General features: G+C 40.2%; 1 protein-coding gene across 1 annotated transcript; it reads left to right on the forward strand.

The window, feature by feature from the left end:
* The first annotated feature begins 3,054 nt into the window (after positions 1-3,054).
* On the forward strand, positions 3,055-6,087 carry has1 (hyaluronan synthase 1). Its single transcript, XM_034228324.1, has 5 exons — positions 3,055-3,101; positions 3,932-4,688; positions 4,801-5,026; positions 5,155-5,287; positions 5,412-6,087. Exons 2-5 carry the CDS (start codon positions 3,945-3,947, stop codon positions 6,085-6,087), a joined length of 1,779 nt encoding a protein of 592 aa, XP_034084215.1. The 5' UTR covers positions 3,055-3,101; positions 3,932-3,944.
* Positions 6,088-21,761: the final 15,674 nt, after the last annotated feature.

Consider the following 21,761-nt stretch of genomic DNA (forward strand, 5'->3'; position numbering starts at 1 on the left):
TTAAAATTTGTCTGGAAAGCCACTTGTGCTCAGCACCCTATAGCTTTGGTAAGGAGGACTGTAAATCAAAATGGCATCTAACTAAGTATAGAGGGTAACACAGAGATCTAGCTGCCACCCATTCTTTCACTGTATTTGACTCTAGGAGCTTATACTCAGAACGACTTTACAATGAATAAGCAGACATGTTCCTTGCTCACGGAGGGCTCGGTAGAACACAGAGTAGTTGAGGAACAAACCTGCTATTTACAGTCAGTAAATCACAAAGGAGAAATAAATGCTGCTACACTGCTCTCTGTGGGCTGAAACTGTAAAGTATGTTGCACACTCCACACTCCACCATCCCTGATTGTGTAGCGCTGTCTGCAACAAATAATGGTACTTCAACATTTGACTATTCAGCAACTTTTTATGTAGCTGTAGTTGGGCTTGAATGTTGTTTGTGTTTGGAGTAAATTGGAGCATTTTAGTTGTTTTCCTCAAAACTATTAATATATACTGCAAGACACCAAACTGCTTTGTTACTACCTCTCTGTGAAAGCTCCCAAACTAGGATTCAAACAACAGCATCAGGTGCCCTTATAGAAAAGCTCAATCACAAAATGCTCCAGTGATTTGCATGTATTTTGGTTCCTTGGGTGTGGCACACAGCAGCAGGGTGAGTCACGAGGCATTTGCTTGACCATAAAGAGGCATAACGAGGACTCATTTATGCACAAGAAATAGCTCTTATTGCCATGAAGCATGCTGGAGGCTGAATCGTTTTATTTTTGAAAACAGAGCTTTAGAAAGGATGTTGTTTCTGGCAACATAAATCTGCATGTTTTGAATGTTACAGGATTCCACAAACTATATTTACGAGCTTCTGATGGTAGCTTCGTAGAAGAGTAATTCCCCTGCAAATGCACACCAACTCAGTTATCCCTCAGCGACTTCATTGACTATCCAGGGACAAGTGGGAAAGCACTATACTAGTTTAGCCATGATCATTTAACGAAAATAGAGCTTTAAAAAGGGAAGAATGAAGATAACAATTTGATAGCTAAATATGAACACATTGTATATGGTGAATTAAAAGTAACAAACAATGGCTCACATGCATACAGTTTTATAATTGATGAAAACATACAGATGTCTTGCAGTCAGCCCACATATAATAACATGTGCAATAAGTCAAGCCAATTCACCATCCCTAAACACATTGACCGGCTCAGCCTCCACACATGACATCAGTTGCCTCGTAGCTTCTATTTGGGTCGACATGAAGCGTTTTGACGGCTCGGGACAGCTTCTGCGGGTAAGGGTGGGGACCTTTGTGAGCGGTCAACAGTTTCCCCTGTAAAGGAACTCTCCAGGGATGTAATCATGGTTTTAATTCAGGACAGTGGCAGCAACTGAACCAGCTGCGTTAGTACTCTGAAGGCAAAGATTAGTAGAACAAAGACAAGACTTCCTTTTACTCTGTGCAGGGCCGTTTCTTCCTATAGGCGGACTATGCAGATGCATAGGGCCCCCGCGGCCACTAGGGGGCCCCCAAGCTGAAAGTTCAGGTTCAGCCTCAATATATTTGGGGAGAATTCAAATGAGCTGTCTTTATTTGTAGACAGCCAAGCCCACTCCTGTGTTCGGTGAAGCATTATATGCTTAAAAATCAAATGTAGGATATAAATACAACTAAACTGCAATGATAGCAAAGCTGTGGCTTGTGTTTGTGGGGTAATAAAGTTCAAATGTTCGTTGGGCTGTCACATTGTTGAGAAAATGCTGCATCTCTTGTATTTATTGACATAGAGAAGCCTTATTGTTTACCTTTTTAATATAATTTGTTGTAAGTTTCAATTGCTTTGTTTTCGTGAAATTAGCCTGTTTTCCTCTTAAAGTGTAACAGACTGATGCATCTCCACAGATCATCTTAAAAAGGCTTCGGAATCCCCCCCATTGTAGTTATACAAAAAACTGTAAAAACTAGGGCCCCCAAACAGCATCTTGCATTGGGCCCCCAAAAAGCTAGAAACGGCCCTGACTCTGTGACATCAGCTTTACTCCTTTGATATTACACTTCACCACTAAAACGTTTTTCCACTACTTCCTAAAACTTAAATACCACTTTGTTATATTTAACTGTTGCAGTGTCAGATAGGAACCAGCAGAGGGCAACATCCAACCAGTTTACATGCTTGACTGCAGCTTCTGAAGTTACTTAATACTCCCTCTTAAGGTAAATGCGATTGAATACCTGACATCATATTCGCTAGGCACATATTCAAGACTTTCAAGTTCAATACGAGTGGTGGTAAAAAGTATTTATGTATTATTTTTAATATCATCAAAATCTTAAAATGTACTCGATGTGCAGAATGGCCAATTTCAGGCTAACAGTCACTAGTAGATGTATAGGCTACTACTTTATTTATAGACGCCTTTTATTAGACAATGTAACCAAAGCTGTCAGGTAATAGTGGTGGAGTAAAAGGTAAGATTGAAAGTTACATGTAGCATGAATTATATTTTGCTCAAGGGTTAGGGTTAGGGGTTAAAAAAGAAGTAAAGTAAATACAGACTTTTACTTAACTACAGTGATTGAGTAACTGTACTTCCACCACTGATCGAGTGGACAAATATGTGTAATTTGAGTGCAAACGTGTTATTTAACTTGGGCAATGTTAATGTTAGTGCGGCTGCAAAATAGAACTTTATGGCAATATGAGCAAACAAAAGTCATATTTCTTGGTTTCCTCTTGGTTTATTTGAAGCTCATGTACAGTACCGTTCAGTTTGGAAACTTCTTTCATTGTATTACAGTAAATAGTCTTGTCCGAGTGGTCCCAGACTTAAATTCTTTGTCTTAAAAGACAAAAGAAAGCCGCACAGATGTGCTCGCACGACGTCAGTCAGAGGGACCACCGCCTTGCTTCTGACGTAGGCTGAGTCAGTGACAGCGCCTGTATGCAAATGTGTAACCCCCAGACTGAAGGAGCGTACACATGGCCGATGCTTTCACCCTAGCCTATAAAGCCAACTACCGTCATGCCAAGTTCACCCAGAAGAGAAACACCGGACGGATGTCTCGCAAATTGAAATCCAGGGGAGCTTAACATCAGGTAGGTGCGAATAAATAATGTTGCATGAGTGTAGTACCGGTGATGTTTGTAAATGACTTATAAACTCATAGATACAGTTGTCTTTGTCTGAGTTAGTAGAGATAAGTTGTGATTTAAATATAAACAAAATAACTTCTGTAGAACCATGGCATGTCACTCAAAATGATTTGATTTAAAACACAAATGTTTAAATAAAAACAGACATCCCATTTCTGCTAGAGGTAAGTTGCTTGATGAAATGCATATTACATTTACTCTTTTGTGTGTTTTTTATTTGATAATGAATGTTCTCAATTCATCAACCCCGGTATTAGTTCTTGCTTTGATACATTGTCAGTTAAATGTTTCTAGGTTTTATGCTATGTTTCAGAGTGACTGTTGTCTGACAAGCTATAAAGCAATTGTATAAACAAGAATTTACAAAAAAAAGATTTCATATTCTTAAATGTTTGGAATAATCTTTGAAATACTATATTATTGCATACATTGAAATATGTGAAAAATAATAAGTTGGACATAAACAGATAATGTTAACACACTACCTAGTCTTTTGATCCCACTGTGTGTTATTGCTGGTTTTACATAACCTGAACTGTTTATCATCATCTGTTTATTTACAATAGGACAAGGTTGTTTACATTTAAAAAGTTATAACTTGGATCTTAAAGCTTGGCCTGGTTGCTGTATTATTTTCCAATTTATGGCTTTTTAGCAGATCTTAAAGAAGAAATATAAACCGACTAACTCCATGTACAGTAACACACCCTGAACTCGGTGAACTTTAGCATAACCGAGCCATTCTATAACTGTTGTGTTTTCTTGTGTGATAGGTAGAGAAACACAATGGATCTGAAACCTTTATTGAAGAACTTGGGCTCAATTGTCCGCGCCATCTGCACTTTTGGGTTTGCTGTGCTGGTTATGTGCTTGTTGGTGTGGGCCTATGTGGACGGTTTTCAGCTGGTAACATCCAAATACGGAATCATCTCCTTTGGCTTTTATGGATTACTCCTCTCACTTCACCTGTTGATCCAGAGCCTCTTCGCCTTCATTGAGCACCGACGAATGAAAGCACGCACAGAGCCCTGCTCCTTTACCAAACAAATTGGCTTCACAATATCAGCCTATCAGGAGGACCCCGCCTATCTCAAGGAGTGCCTCAGCTCCATCAAGGCCCTCAGCTATCCTTCGGAGCTGCTGCGCATCATCATGGTGATCGATGGGAACACAGATGATGACCGGTACATGATGGAAATGTTCAGAGAGGTGTTTGCAGACCGGGACCCTGGCTGTTATGTGTGGAAAAATAACTACCATACATGGAATCCCATCCAGGCCCAGCAGCCTGTGGAAACGGCAACAGAAATGGGCCCAGAAGGGGATGCTGAATTGGGCACAGGAGGGAATGCTGAAATAGGCCCAGGAGGGGATGCTGAACCAACTTTTGTTGAGGACCCAGAGCGAAGAGACGTAGAGCAACTGATCCGGAACAAGCAGTGCGTGTGCATCATGCAGAAGTGGGGCGGCAAGCGGGAGGTGATGTACACTGCGTTCAAAGCACTTGGGTCATCAGTGGACTATATACAGGTGTGTATTCTTCTTTTTGAAATCATATTCCCTATGTTTTAAAAAAAAAGAAGATGATTGAACCATAGTGTGCAATTTCTTTATGACAAGACTCTCTTACTCCCTCCCTTAGGTGTGTGACTCAGACACCAAGCTGGACACTCTGGCCACCATTGAGCTGTGTAAAGTGTTAGAAAGTAACGACAAGTACGGTGCTGTGGGAGGAGATGTGATGATCCTTAACCTGAAAGACTCTTACATCAGCTTCATGAGCAGTCTTAGATACTGGATGGCTTTCAACATCGAAAGATCCTGCCAGTCCTTCTTCGACTGTGTGTCCTGCATTAGTGGTCCTTTGGGTGAGAGAAAAGGCTTATTCCCTTTTGATACGTGTCAATGTATTGGTGTACATGTCAAGCAGTTGTATTCAGAGCTGTAATGCACTGTTGTAACTCATTGTGTTTCTTTCTTGAATTGCTCCATAAAGGTCTGTATAGGAACGATCTCCTCCAGCAGTTTCTGGAGTCCTGGTACAATCAGATGTTTTTGGGAAGTCACTGCACATTTGGTGACGACAGACATCTTACCAACCGAATGCTGAGCATGGGATATGCTACAAAGTAAGAAGCTTTTCAACATTGTGCACACAGTTATGATATCAGATGCAATTATCTTGATGTGACGGTGTAACCTTTGTTGTAATGATAAAGGTTTCATAAATCTTGTTTTTGCCTTTTCTTTTAGATACACAGCCCGCTCCAAATGCTACACAGAGACACCTGCTGAGTTTCTGCGCTGGCTGAACCAGCAGACTCGCTGGACAAAATCATACTTCCGCGAGTGGCTCTTCAATGCAATGTGGTGGCACAAGCACCACCTCTGGATGACTTACGAGTCCATCGTCTCGGGTATTTTCCCCTTCTTCGTTACAGCCACAATCATCCAGCTGTTTTGGACAGGCACGGTGTGGGACATCCTCTGGATCCTGTGCTGCATCCAGCTGATCGGGCTGGTGAAAGCATCTTACGCCTGCGTCCTGCGCAGAGACATGGTGATGGTGTTCATGTCCCTCTACTCAGCCCTGTACATGACCAGCCTGCTGCCTGCCAAGTACTTCGCCATTCTCACCATGAACAAAAGCAGCTGGGGGACTTCTGGCAGGCGTAAAATTGTAGGGAACTACATTCCTCTTCTCCCTCTGTCGGTGTGGATGGCCATTTTACTAGGTGGGCTGGGTTACTCAATTTACAGGGAGAGTCAACTGGACTGGTCCGAGCCAGCCAAAGTAGAGGAACTCACCTTTATCACTTTTGGCTGCGTGGCCTACACCGTATACTGGCTGCTTATGATCATCCTTTACTGGGTGTGGTTCCGCAAGTTATGTAGAAAACGGGTAGGAAGTTATACTTTAAGTGTGTAGAGTCCAGTGAAGGACAACACATAGGAACATAATTGATTTTAATTCAACTATTTACCTTATTTTGTTCTGTGGGTTTTTATTTATTTATTTAGTCTCACATTTCAGTAACTGATGGACAGGGTTTTCCCGGCAGTTTCTAAACCAACACACTTCAAAGTGTTAATATTGATGAAGTGGATAAAATCCTCTCTGCAATAGTGTTTAGAAAATATAAATAATATATGTAAGAAAACAGGTTTGATTAATATGGAGATGTTGTTGCACATTTAAATGAAACTGTACTGAGGGCTTTTGCGCCCATGCACTTCTCAGGTTTCTCTTTGTCAGTTTATGATGGGAAGAAGGCATTTTATATTTATTCAAGATATCTGAGAAATGTAACCTCATGTGTATTGTATTTAAAGTAGGTAGTAATTGATCTTGGGTTATTTGTTTTAAAAATATGTTTAGGCTATATATCTGCATAATGTATGTGTATGTAAGCATACTTCAACAACAATCACTTCACCACTGTCATTGTAATTGCACTGAATCCTGGATAGCACTTTCTGCAGAGTTGCTGCAATTATAATGTTGCACAGTTAGACAAATAAACTGTTCTCTATATGAAAATGAAAGTGATGCTGTGGCCTAGGATCAAAACATGGAGGCTTGAAGGATGAAACAATGGGGACTAATGTTTCATATTGTAGGCAGTTCTGGAGGAGCACCTTGTTTGCTTTGACAACATTTGTCATTTTAGCACACACAGAAACACACACATATATATAAACATATAATGGCTGGATATTGTCGGTAAATGTGAAAACTTTGATGGTTGTGGGAATTTGTACAGAATTGAAAAAGAATAAATATTTTTTTAATGTGTTCAACTATTTTCTTTGGGTGATGAAAATCTCTTTCCAGTAAACAGAAAAAACAATATCTTAGTAGATCATTAGTTCGTTACATAATTATGTATACAGGGGAAACACTGTGATGTCGCAGTGGTCAAGTTTTAGAGATTTATAGATACAATCTTCACGGCACTGATAAGAGAAATGTGAAACTGCCACGAGGGGAGTGATCCCTCTATTTACAAGGAACACCCAGTACCCAACAATATAATTCACGTCTGTGTTCAAAGTACATTAGGATAGTTTAAAAAACAATAAAAAAGAGGTTTCCATGTTAAAGTAGTTTATAACTCAGTTTCCACAGATTAGCAAATCAATGACAATCTGCAACTTCAAGATAATCACTATTACTATCTCTGAGCCGGAACTGCTGCACATCTAAATTGGTAAAAGTGTAATTATAAAAGGTGATAGTGAGAGTGAAAACCCTTTTCTGAATCAGAACACCTTTATTTGTCCCACTGAGTGGAAATTTACATTTGTTACAGCAGAAAAGAGCCAAAGACAGCTTAAAGGTGGGGTAGGCAATTCACTTCAGAAACACTTTTTGTTATATTCCATGGAATGCTCTTAACATCCCGATAGCAATGAATACCTTACATGCTTTGACAATAAATACATAACAAAATGTCATCTGTGGAAGCTGTGGTGCTTTTCAAATTTCGACCAAGCCGGCCCGGCTCAGATAACTGGATGGCCTACCTGCCTGTCAGCCTTCCATCTCGTGCACAAACTTATCTCGTGCCCTCATTGGTCATGTGCGTGTGTTCGTGTGTGTTGGAGAAGGGGCTCTGTAAGGGAGTCTGAAGGAAGGGGCAGATTTTTTCCGGTTGTGTACTTTCAAATTCGAGTGCACTCGAGCTGGTTTCTCCATTCTTATCTACCCTACCTTTAATGTTAACTAAGAAGCATGCATACAAAAATATTAAAGATACACACATAAAAAAATTACACGATTTACAAAATACACATCTTGTAACTTTTCTGAAGATATATCAGCCAGGTATTGCAGCTATTACGGCATATACGTAAACTTAACACAAAAAGTAAGGCAATTTGTGTTTGGTAGATGATTTCTATCTTGTAACAATGCTTTTTGGCAATACATCTTATACCGTTGGAAAGCCTGTTTTCTTACCTTTCCAATGGTCCCACACTTGTGAGGAACAAGCATTTGTGGGATGAGCAGCAGAGCTGAATATGTGGGGTGCGCCCATGAGAAATGTGACAAACCTCCTCTGCCAATGCCAAACAGCAGCCACTCTCCGGTGTCGTACGGCTGCCAGGAGGCTGCCATGACTGCCCTTCACCTTCAGGTTCAAGGTTCAAGGCTTTTATTGGTCATACGTACATAGCTACAATGCAGTTATGACAATGAAAATCTTAGGTCACAGGCTTCTAATAAAAATGTGTGTGTTTCTAAATGGAAGTAACACAAAATGAGCATCAATCCCCCTCGGCTTGGGGTTCCACACAAGATCTCGCCCCGTGGGGTATCGATGATCATGATGAGAAAGGTCAGGGATCAGCCAAGAGCTACACAGGAGGAACTCGGTAATGATCTCAAGGCAGCTGGGACCACAGTCACAAAGAAAATTATTGGTAACACACTACACCATAGTGGATCAAATCCTGCAGCGCTGCAAGGTCTCCCTGCTCAAGAAGAACATGAAAGGCCCGTCTGAAATTTGACAATGAACATCTGAATGATTCAGAGAAGGCTTGGGAGAAGATGATGCGGTCAGATGAGACCAAAATCGCAATCTTTGGCATCAACTCGACACGCCGTGTTTGGAGGAAGAGAAATGCTGACTATAACCCCCAGAACACAATCCTCACCATCAAGCATGGAGGTGGAAACATAATTATGCTTTGTGGGTGTTTCTCTGCTAAGGGGACAGGACCACTTCCCTGCATCGAGGAGAGGATGTACGGGGCCATGCACCGTGAAAATATTGGCCGATAGCCTCCTTCCCTCAGCCTGGACACTGAAAATGGGTCATGGATGGGTCTTCCAGCAGGACAATAAACCTGAAGATACGGCCAAGGCAACAGGAGTGGCTAAAGAAGAAGTACATTTAGGTGATGGACTGGCCTAGCCAGTCTCCGGACCTTAGTCACATAGAAAATCTGTGGAGGGATCTGAAGTATCGAGATGCCAAGCATCAGCCTCAACACCTTAAGGATTTGGAGAGGATCTTCAGAGAGGAGTGGACCAAAATCCTTCCTGAGATGTGCACAAACCTGGAGACCAACTACAAGAAGCGTCTGACCTCTGTGTGTCCAACAAGGAGTCTCCACCAAGTATTGAGACATGTTTTGCAAGGGGATCAAATACTTATTTTCCACAGCAAATAAATGTTTATCTTTTATATAATGTCAATTTCTGAATTTTCTTTTTGATATTCTTACTCTCACTGTTAAAATAAACATACCATTAAAAAGATAGACTGTTCATTTATTTGTAAGTGGGCAAACTTACAAAATCTGCAAGGGATCAAATACTTACTGGAGCAGTGCAGGCAGGACTGCAAGGGAAGCAAGTACAGGTTCAGGCTAGGGAAAAGACGAGCAATGGTATTACTAATGTTGAACTGGCTTAATGTATACATTGAGGAGCAGGTTCTATAGCGTGGATGTGGCAGGGCTGAGTCTTTATCATGTTGAATGCAGAAACGTTTTCAGCTGGTGGGTAGCTGCTCTGACTCCAGCACACCTGTAGACAATCCGACAGGGAGAACCACTCAAAGAGTTGTAATGATTAGTCATGGCAGTGAGACGAAAATATAACAAAAACAAGTTATACTTATAAAAGTTATTTCGAGGATTTACTAAAAATAGTTTGAGAACCACACCAAGGGTTGCTGTTTTGAAACGAAATGTTGACGGTCACAAAAAGCATGTTTGACAACATAAGAAAAGCAAGACATCGGAAATATTTCCCTTTGTGACGCTCTCAAACATTTTTATGTAAATCCTTTTTGTTGATGTTTTTTTTTTTTTGATGGAGAATTTGTTTCAACACAAACAAATCTTCTCTCTGGGCTCAGATGTGAATGATGCAGAGTAAATAATATGTTGTATTAAAGTTTAGATTATTGTATAGATATATTATTGGTGGAGTAAAGCTTCTTTATAATTTGATGGCTGAAAAAAAAAAATGTTGGTCAAATTCCTGCTGCTGGGAGATCTGGTGGAACATTTAATGTATAAAATGTGTGTGCGTGTGTGTGTGTGTGTGTGTGTGTGTGTGTGTGTGTGTGTGTGTGCGTGTGTGTGTATGTGTGTGCGTTTAGGGCCTCCCTTTTGCCAGCAAACAAGCATCAGTGCTTAAAGTTTATTTTTATTTTAATGCACATTTTAAGAGAGGAGCTGAGATCCAGATGTTTCGTCCCCAGTGATTGCTTCTCTGTGATCGCTGAGCATACTGTACAACATTAAAAAAAGTTAATTTCTGATAATCATAGGTAGAAATAGAGCAATATAAATAGTCTATGTGAAATGAAGACTCATAGGTTTTGTGGAGTGTGATTTCTGTAAGATAAGATAAGAAGTACTTTATTGATCCTAATTTGGGAAATGTTTGTGTACAATACAAATAAAAAACTAGAAATAAACAAGAAAGTAGAAAATATACATGTTGAATTATATATTATGTATATATTTAACAGTTTCAGTGTGACGCTCAGGTGGTTACATACGAGCATCTTTGGAGAGGACACGTTAACTGTTGTATGAGCCGGGCCCGACAACAGCCTTTTAATTACTCCAAGTGAATGATAAGACTTTTCGAAGAACTATGATCTTTGTTCTAAATAGAAATGTTTTGCATTGCATGGGTGGAGCGGTTGCTAAGCCTTTTAGAGTGCAGTAAAAGTGTATGGGAATGATTGGTTTGCAATACAAACAACTGTTAGAGTTGTTTGGAAGGATCAGAGCTGTCACAATCCCAACAACAATCAAAAGAAGGGAACAGACCTAAGAGAGCTTTTCTCTGAGAAAGCAAGTGCCATTCATCTTTATGTTTACAGGGCTATGGATGAATGATTTACACATTCTGATGGAAGGTGTGGACGAGGAGAGTTCCCAATGGAATTTCCTTGCTAATAATAACGCCTAAACATACTGTATAGGGATTATATTATACAGCAATGAGCACATGGACGCACACAAGGACATTGAACATCCTATCTTCATTATTCTCTTGGCAAGTTCATTGTTTAATTCAAGATGCTGCTAGGTTTCATATGACCAGTATCCATGTGATTGTTCTAACAATAATATTAATTAAAAAGCAGCATTTCTTTTAAAAAGTAAGAATAATTAAAACATTTAATAAGAAAAAGAAATTGATGGTGTCCTTGGAATAAGATCAATATCTCTGTTTTATTGTTATTGAATTATAGGGAAGGTAACTGACATCCAGTCCTTAACGATCAATAAACAACATACAGTAGGGTTTATTATATTCATGTGGTTTAAATGAGAGGTATGAGTATCATCAGTGAATTGAGATGTTGCTGATTATCTGCCTGACTATCTTCCACATAGTTTTGAGTCAAGAACTCTGGTGGCGGTTAAAACAACTGTAGTTTGGCAAACAAGGACCTTTTCTTGTATGAGTAAAAGTGTCTGGAGTTCCTCAGGAGCAGCATCACCATTACTCATCAGATTTCACAGTGATATGCTGTGTTTGGTTTCTAATGGCAACATCTTTGCCAGGGATATTTTCCCCATACTGTACACCAGCCGATGAGCAACTAAGAGCTCTGGGGTGATTTAGTACAAAAAAACTTTACTTTTTTTTGTGACAGCGCCTTAATGAGTCAGGGAAAGGAGATAACAAAAAGTTAGGACCAAAACCAGCAGTCTGACAAAGCCAAACATCACTTCCCCTCAAGTCTGTTTTCAATTAGCTTGTGCTCCCCCACCCTGTCTGGGCCTCCATCTCTGACATCAAGAAGGAGGAATAGTTTCAGCTCCCACACATGTTTGTGGCTCACACGTCTTTTTTAGTAACAGATCAAATGTGAGCCACAAAGTGTTGTGTCATATTCAGCACCAAAGTCGTCCTTATTACGTCCGGGCAGGAGAACGCTGTCATTTCCGGAGATACTTTCCCCCAAAAGCCAACCCCTGTGGTTACATTAACACCTAATGCGGCACAATTATTACAAGATGAAACACTGTAGTAGATAAAATAGTAGGCCTACATGGGTAATTATAACACTTGCAATATCATCAGGGATAATTACATGTTTTTGCTCTACACAACAACACAGTTTGTTGTCACTGTTTTGTTGGCGTAGCTTGTGGTTGACATTACCAGCACGGTATTCTCCCAACTTTCTACTGAAACAAAATACACGTGTGGTAGAGATGAGAGAATGAAGCAATTTACAAAATAAGAATGGAAACCCTCTGTTGGATCATTTAATTATTTTAGGCACACACTATTTGGACAAACTACGTTGAGGGTGTTCCCCCAGTCTGCAGAGAAGAGACTCATCTGACAACCGGATCAGCATGCACACTCATACTGGTGGCGCCTCCATCATTTACTGGAAGTGAAAACACTGAGTTTTAAGCTGCATACCATTGGACAAAATGAGAGCCCACAACCTTTATGTTTTAAGAAACTCTGTCGCAAACATGGGCCAAATGGTTTCTTTGGTTGTAAGCTGAAACCCGTTGGGATTGTTGTGATTTTCACAACAATGAACTTTTGACAATTAATTTGTTCAAGTCTGCTTGTTTTTTTTCTATTCTCTGTCACTTTAATGGCCATTTAAATGAAATAGAATGTTATTTTAAAATATGTTCCTTTTGCTTCTCCTAATGCTTTTTTAGGGTTTTGTAAAGCACTTGGAATTATCTTGTTGTCGAAATGTGCTACATAAATACATTTAAAGGGATAGTGGAAAAGGAACCTCAAATAGTTTCGTTTTAACTTATATACAAGCATAATTACGTACCAAAACAATCACACCTGATTAAAAAAATATAATAATTGCCTTACGCACGTTAGAAGCACTTTATTGCAGCTTCCCCGAAGTTTTTTAGAAACGAAATGTTCGACTCAGCCAAACCGGAAGTGACGAAAACTCAGGAAGACGATACGATAACAAACTATGGCGTCTATGCAGAATGAACGTGGAAGGGCAAATATACCAGACAAAGAAGAAGGATTGTACGAGGTATCCAGTGATGATAGCGAGTCAGAAACATCCTCTCGGCTTTCCTACGAAAATGTCGTTTTAGGAACTGAATCTGAATCCGGTTCAGTAAGCGACGATGGTGAGAATATTGAGCCAGACGATGGACCATTACGTCCTTATTTGTTCGAGCCCGAGGTGATGGTTCACGGCATGGGCAATGGCGAGGATGACCAGGAGCCAGATGATGCACCCCTACGCACAAATCATCTTGACTGGTAGGTCCCTAAGCATAGCTCACGCATCTTAAGATCACCTGTAGCCTTTACAAATATTAAGCATTGTTAACCAGTTAAGGCCGAAGGTCCCCCCAGTGGACCCCTCCCACAGTTTTTTTTCTCTCACATGTCTCAGGGCTTCTTAACATTTATGAAACTATTAATGTTTCATACCCTTTTAAAGGTAAGAAACTCCGCTAACTGACAATAAGAACAATTATTAGCTAGAAAAAACACAAGAGTAATACCAAGCCTTTGAATTAGCATTGAGCGAAACAATGCTAACTAATGCTAACGCTTTTTTACACACAACACACGGTGGAAATGCCCTTATTACTATCTTAACTGCACAAACAAGATATACGATTTAAAGCTGAGACTCCACAGATGTAATGTCATCACTGTAAGACCTCGAATTCCTGGTAAACAACATCCGGTTCCAAAAATATTACAATAATTACGTCTTACCTTTTTTGATTTGTGATCAAAAGTTGTGTTCAACGGAATAAAAACGCATCTCAATGTTAATCCAATGTCGTTGTGTCACGTAGAATTGTTTTACTGATAATCAATCATCATATTTATGGCAATATACTCGGTATAAAGTATTGCCGTCTTACAGTCTTATAGTATTACCTATAGTGAAAATGTCTGAACAAATTTCACCCACTGACGACGAATGGCTGGGTTTCTTGGAAACGCATGAGTCGATACGCCATTCTCTGCATTTGCTGTCGCACTACAGCCATACAAAACACATCTATTCACCATAATCGGTCGGCTATTCACATGCAAATGCTATTGAATGTCCGCCATTGTTTGTGCCCGTCTTCCTCTGCTCTCGTCATCACCCGAAGATTCCCGAAGTATTTCGTTTCATTGAGAGGGCGCAGTAAAATTGAAAATAAAATGAAACTAGGCGCATGAAATTAAAAAAAATTGTTTATTATGCTTATTTTTTAATACAAATACATAAGTTAAACCCAAAATTCGCGGATTTCCACTATCCCTTTAAGTTGCCTTGTAAAATGTTGGAGTTCTGTGGATGTGTAACTTAAAGGTCCCATGTCATGCTTTTCCGGTTATTACCCGTCCCCTTGTGTGTTATGAAGATTTTTATGCATGTAAACGGTCTGCAAAGTCACAAACCCTCAAAGTACACCCTGTAGCGAGTACAACTCTAACACAGAAAATACCTGTCTATGCTGCCCCAGAATGCCTCGTTGGAGATTTCTCTTTTTTCATTATTTTCTTCCTGAGTACAGTGACGTGCCCATACCCAAATGGACCCATTGGTCCAAATGGACCAATCCGTGGAGCTCCTCACACACACACAGGTTGCGGTCGGATAATCCAAAAATCAGCTCCCAACGTCTATTCCTTGACCTCTGAGTGAAACGTCACGGGGTTAAGGGATAGTGGATAGGAGAATTCAAAAGGATTTAGGAGAAGAGACTGCGGTACTTTAGAGCAGTGGTTCCCAAACTTTTTGTGCCCAAGGCACACCAAAGGACAAGTACAAATCTCAAGGCACATCTATTGTGCAAAATAGCCCTTATAACACGTGTTATCACTCATATCATGTAAAATATCTGTAAATGTGCATAATTATTTACTAATGCCAAATAAAATGTGACAAAGACAACTATATTACTCATGAAATATTTATTAACGAAATATTTCAGAAATTAATTTGAAACTTTATCAAATTAGGCTTCATCAAAGCAGCAACACACTCATTTAAACCAGACAGGTCACAACATTAAAAATGAGGCAAAGGAAACTCAGCAGAAATTCTGCACAGAGAACTGTCAATGCAAGGAAGCTGCACTGCATGGTCCTGAACTACAAATTATAAATGTAACATTTCAGCAATCAGCATTGAAACATGTGCTATTGTAAATATTTTGCCGACTTACAAATTAGTGAGATACATGTGCCTGTCGGGGCGCGCAGAATTTTTGAATCCTTGGTGGCACTGAGGAGAGGGCCACTCGCAATTCCTGTTCAACAGAGCCGTGACCTCCGGTTGTTCTTCATGTAAATCAGAGTAGAGAACGCCAACTCCAGAGAAGGGGTCGTTACTAAAAACATTTAATATATTACATATTACTTTAAAAAATAAATAATATATTACACTACTTCGTTACTATCTACATAAAGTAACTCGTTACTTTACTCGTTACTTTACTCGCCGAGCACGCACGAACTGCGCGTGAGTGGCAATAACTTTCCTTACCAGCAGCGGCGGTAGTGTGTATTTGTCATTCAAAACAGGCAACAACCGGAAGACAGAGAAGAAGAACAGACTGCGTGATATAAACAAACAACAAATAGCGTGTGCGGTAGCTTCACCTTAGTGTTCTTTGCAGAGGTTAGACGTGGTGTTTCCAGCAGTGGATAACAGCTTCTGGCCTGGACACAGTTTGTACCTCACCGTCACATTCCTGTCTATTCTTCGGACGAACTCAAAGTAATGGGCATACCTCACCCCTCGAAAGTTATCGCTGATTTATCCATTTATCCATGTTTATGCAGCACTGCACGTGGAGATGTGGACGCACAAGTCGCGCAGATTACGTACATATAAACCTACAAAGTAGCCTACTGATATAGTAAATTAAAACATAATTATTTTTGTGTAGTTGTATATTGCAATAATAACGTATGGTTGTCATAAAATCCCACGGCACACCCGGACTTGCCTCACGGCACACCAGTGTGCCGCGGCACACCGTTTGGGAACCACTGCTTTAGAGAATCCGAATGCACTTTCACTATCCGACGTGTTTATGATGCGCCAGCGGACGTCATAAATGTGCGTCTGCTGCTGTGGGGAAACTATGGAAACTACAGTTTTCTATACAGCGGACTACAACATGGATGTTTAAAAAGAACGAGGGACTACTGTAAACTCATCTAGAGACTCTGCACCGTGCTCTGATGCTGTTGTTTTATGCTTTATGAACGGGGACAACAGAGAAACATATTCTTCATGACCAAAGTTGGAATTTAAATAAAAAAGGAAAGTTAAACTTATGTTCGTCACCCTCTCCCTCCGGTCCACATTAATACAAATGATCCCAATACGTATGATTGTATGAACTATGAAAATATCTTAAAATTAATACAAATGTATTTATTATAAACGTTAGTCCTTAACATCTATCACTGTGTATATCACCATTCAACATCTTTTAAAAGTTGAACAAACTCCACACAGCTCAGTAAAGACTAGGGTTGGGAACCGAAACTCGGTTCCAGATGAGAACCGATAAGAAAATGCCGGGTACCGGGTACCCGTACAAAATACACCTTTTCGGTTCTGCTTAACGGTTCCTAAACGCGGTAGACCCTGTATTCCAGCGGGTCCGTCTGTACCGCGGCGACCCGGTGGAATACAGGGCGGACCTGGAGAATCACAGAACGGCCGGTCGTCAGCGGGCCGTTGACGGCCGGCTCGGTACGCTGATGGCCGGCACCGCCCTTAATTTTTTTAAACGGCATCATGTAAGTTGCGCTGACAGGCGACAGAGGTCCACAGTTGCCCCGCAGCGATGCTCCCCCGCCCTCCCGTAGACATTTCACGAGCTCAGTCACTTCATAACACCAAGGATGGGTCGCGGTAAACGCTCTGAAGTGAGGCTCCACTACACTAAAAAATAAAAAGACAATTGGGCACAGTGTTAATAGCTTGCCACAGGCATAGCTCAGTTAAAATAAAGCACAGCTATTGTGCAATACATTTGTATTGCATGTATATTTTTTATTTGTAACAATTTCAGTTAAAGCTGAAAAGAATAAAGATATTTTTGTTATCTAAACGTTTGACCTCTTTCTTTTACAATTTTGGAATCGAAACGGGGAATCGATAAGAACCGGAATTGATAAGCAGAACCGGAATCGGAATCGGAATCGATACATTTCAAACGATACCCATCCCTAGTAAAGACTGTGAAATGTTGACTTTATTTGATAATTTCAGTAAAAACTAACGTTCATATTTCTCTTTTTGATTATAATACTGATGAACGTTCAAAACAAAGCACTTTGGCAACTTACCACATACGTTTTAAAATGCTTAATAAGCACCGTAACTTTCATGATATCATTTCTCGGTCATAATCGGTTGTTTCCGTGAACGGCCGACTGTTGTGTGATGGCAAATGCTGCGGCCGCAAGGCATTGTGGGGCAGCACAATGCCTCCTTTTGTCAAGAGAGGTCCAGTGGTTCCTAAGCTAAAGGAGGTTATAAAGGAAGTTTGAAAACTCCTTTCCTATCATCTAGAGAATTCGAACGACCCTTATCATGGCTGCCACTGAGGGAATTCCGGGTCATTTCACTCCGTTAGGAAGGTTCCTAAGCTAAATGGACTATTCGACTTCAGCCACACTCTCTCAGCCGCAAAACTGTTGTGCGCTTACGCTGTAGGTGTGCCACGTTTGGGGGTGCGGGGAGGGCGGCTGCTAGTGGAGCCTCGCAGATGGGGGTGCTGCAGCCCCCTCAGCAACAAGCCGTGTAGGACAGAGGGTGAATACACATACTATACAGAGATGCTGTATGAGAAACCAATGTGAGTTTGGAAAATTGCACAATATAAATCTATTCTAGTAGACCTCAACAATGGAATTATGATCAGTAGAAATGGCCATGCCATGGGACCTTTAAGAAGAAAATATGAATTCACAGCACGGTGAGATTCACTTTTATCTACAACTCTGGTACTGTCTGACAAATATATTAAGTCCTCCTGCTAGAGAGACAGTCTAATAAATACATTTTAGTGTTTTTTTTATTCCTGAGTTTGAATCACAACCATATGATTTCTGCCTGAGATTAAGTATGTGACTAGTTCACAGTTGAGGAGGTACACAGCAGGTTAACGATCATCACACAAACTCATTTGACATGTCAGCTCTAGTGAACATAGGCTTTAACATCATAACAACAAAGACCTTATTAACAGTCGTCATAAGGGATTTGAAATTATGATAAATTGCAACTAAACAAGTAAATATGTAAGCTAATTGCTTCCTAGTATTATGAATGTGTACTATATTATAAACAGGAATGAAAGCCTCAAACGGTTCAAAGTTACAGGTAAAGAAAGGGAATGCCACCTTTTACACACACAATTCTGTAAGAAAAAAGAGACATTTATGAGTCAGTCAACAGTAAGATCTGCTGAAAGAGCTTTTGTGTGACCTTAATGACGCTTTTAAACTCAGGGCACACCCCTCTGTTGCCCATTACCTATTAAGATAGAGAAAGAGAGAGTTGGGTCCAAAAGAGGGGAAACATGAATTCAAGTCAGTCCAGTAGCAATACAGAGCAAAGTGCAAAGAAGACTCATATAATCCAAGTTAAACCACAGATACAATCAGATACAATTTCACATCTTTGTGGTTCAGGTTCTCTGCTGTAAGGATTGTCAAATTGCACCATCAGTTGCCCCAGCAACTCCACTGAATGGAAACAAAATACAAACAATCTGCCCAATAAATGACAAGTAAGGCGTTGAGTCATGTCTGACTATAATTAGATTCTGCAAAAGTGCTTTATAAGACTTGCGAGTCCCAGTCAGTCCTCACATTGTGTTTTATCCACTGGAAGAGCTGTTTGTCATGCTTGTATTACTCTTAAATGCAAACAGATTCTCACAATGTTAAAATGGCAAACAAATCTTACATTAACAAATATGTTAAACCACTTTATTGACTTAAAGAATGTAACAGATAAGTCTCTCAGATAAAGGAAATCATATTAAATGGTTTTGATTGTTCTTTTAAAGTCATCTGTCCAAAAATGTTTTGTTGTAGGGTGTTTTATTAAAATATAAAAATAAATAAATTGCTGAGTCAGATTATCAGCTCCTCTTTGTGAACAAGGCTGGGTGTGCTTGGATTAAAGCAGAATCACATTGGTAATGTTAAGCCTACCTGGGACCTGCTGTTATAGAATGGGACATTGACCAGATTATATGGAGAAACCGAAGATCCCAACCCGTATACAGGTCACAGACTCTGGTCCCCTGATAGTGGACTTGTGAAGACATTTACCATTAATTTCAAAAGTTCATAGCAATTCATCCTATCGTTGTTGAGACATTTCAGTCAAGACCAATATGTAAGACCAAAAACTGACAAGAGATACCGGATATTTGAGTAACGTAGTATTTTTAAACTTCATATATTTAAATGTCCACAGAGGCGGAGATTTGGACGAGTACAGGAACTCAAGGTATTCCGGAGAGCAATTAGAACCGCAAAGGAAAAGTAGAGTGTGACTTCAAAGGCTCTGACGCCAGAAACATGTAGGCGGGACTAAGGACAATGACTAACAAGGGTCTGTAGTCCCCGCATGTTTTAAACACCCCACCATCGTTACTGGCCACAATAGACTAAAATCACCTGCGTCGATGACTACCGCCCACTGGAATTAATTTCCATCATCATGAATAGCTTTGAGCGGTTAGTCAAAACATTCATCACACTTTCCCTCCCTGACTCTCTGGACCCCCTGCAGTTTGCCTACAGAGCAAACAGGATCTGGACCAGAAGAACACATATGTGAGAATGCTGTTCTGTGACTACAGCTCAGCTTTCAACACCATTGTGCCCTCCAAGCTCTTCACCAAGCTCAGGGACCTTGGGCTCAGCAGCGCCCTCCGTAATTGGATCCTGAACTAACTGACGGCCAGACCCCAGGCAGTGCAGGTGGGAAACATCACATCCTCCACCCTGATCCTCAACACTGGAGACCCTCAGGGCTGTGTGCTCAGCCCTCTCCTCTACTCCCAGGATACTCTGCAACTTCTACAGGTGCACCATAGAGAGGATCCTGACCGGCTGTATCACGGCCTGGTGCGGCATGCAGTTGCAAGCCCTCAACCATAAAGAGGGTGGTGGAAACTGCACATCACCAGGACGGCTCAGGAAGAAAGCCCACAGTATTAAAAAAAAAAAAACATCACCCCAGCAACAAACTGTTCTGTCTGATGCCGTCTGGCAGGTGGAAACGCAGCATCAGGACAGAAACCAACAGACTCAGGGACAGTTGCATTCCACAGGCCATAAGACTATTTAACGACTGAGCTTGCACTATTTTTTTGTTTGTTTTGGGAACCTGTGATCCAAGTTTTTCCTTCATTACATAACTACACCGTAGTTGTGTTTATGATATGACAATAAACGTTACTGTAGGTGGACGTAACTCCTGATTTTCCAAAATCCCAGGCACATAATATACTTAATTACTTGGTCTTGCAGTGGAAATCTTTGATTTTGTGTGTTATCTCTATCAGTCATGAGTCTCTTTTGCACTAAGAATGGGTGATGTGGTTTCCAGTCACTTGATTGGTGGGGCGATGCCCACAAGAGCAGACTGTGCCTGAGGAGTCCGTTATCTCCCTTTTGTACCTGGAACCACCAACCACAGTTACAGTCTGTTGCCCCGCAGTTATCAGAACAAAACAGGAGGTTCTTAGCAACTATGTAACTATCAAGAAAGAGGTAAAACACTTTGTAGCAGAGCATTCATCAAAAACGTAACACTTTGCTGAAGTTTGTCTAATTTACCGAGTGTTTATGTGTACAAGCTTTAAAGACACTGTTCCCTACCCTCTTTAGGAGACTTGCTTTATTGACAGTGCAATCTCACTCAAAATGGAAATACTCTCAAAAGATACGTTTAGCTTCATGTGATGTGGTAAGTGAGATTAGCAATTGGGCTGATGCGATTGCGAACGTGTTATCTACGGTAGAGCTGTAATTATGGATAGATAAAAAAAGGAGATATCCAGATAACCTCAAACTATAATACAATGTTTTCTATTTTTCTATATTGCTAATTCATTAGACCCTTTGTTCCTGATAAATGCTCACTTTTTCAAAGCTTTAACCTGAGATAATCATCAAAGCTCCTCTGCAGACCGTGAAGAAATATCCGTTATTAAATGTTAAATATCTACTATTTGCTATTATTTCATATATACATTTTTCTTACTCACAAAAGAACATTTTTTGCACTTTTCTTTTATTATCTACTTAATTATTTGAATAACCTGAAACGTATGGATACTGAATAATGACTGAAGTTATTCGTATCTGTGTGTGCATGTACTTCATAGAGTCTTTTAATTTTCTGACTTATGATATTAATCAGTATTTGTATTACTTACATATATATGGTTCTATTTTACAGAATAGAACCTCCACAAAATCCTCCATATTCACTAATTAATTGTTTCTTTGGTAGTTTTTCTTTTGTACAATGCTAGAATCTAAGGACAGAGGGTGTCTATTCTGTACAACATGTAAAACCCCCTCAGACAAATTTGTAATTT

The sequence above is a fragment of the Gymnodraco acuticeps genome, unplaced genomic scaffold (assembly GCF_902827175.1).
Source record: "Gymnodraco acuticeps unplaced genomic scaffold, fGymAcu1.1, whole genome shotgun sequence".
NCBI lineage: Eukaryota > Metazoa > Chordata > Actinopteri > Perciformes > Bathydraconidae > Gymnodraco > Gymnodraco acuticeps.

Coding starts and splice junctions, on each gene's coding strand:
- has1 (XM_034228324.1), top strand. CDS start 3,945: ATGGATCTGAAACCTTTATTGAAGAACTTGGGCTCAATTGTCCGCGCC. Junction 4,689..4,800: donor CATCAGTGGACTATATACAG/GTGTGTATTCTT, acceptor TCCCTCCCTTAG/GTGTGTGACTCAGACACCAA. Junction 5,027..5,154: donor CTGCATTAGTGGTCCTTTGG/GTGAGAGAAAAG, acceptor TGCTCCATAAAG/GTCTGTATAGGAACGATCTC.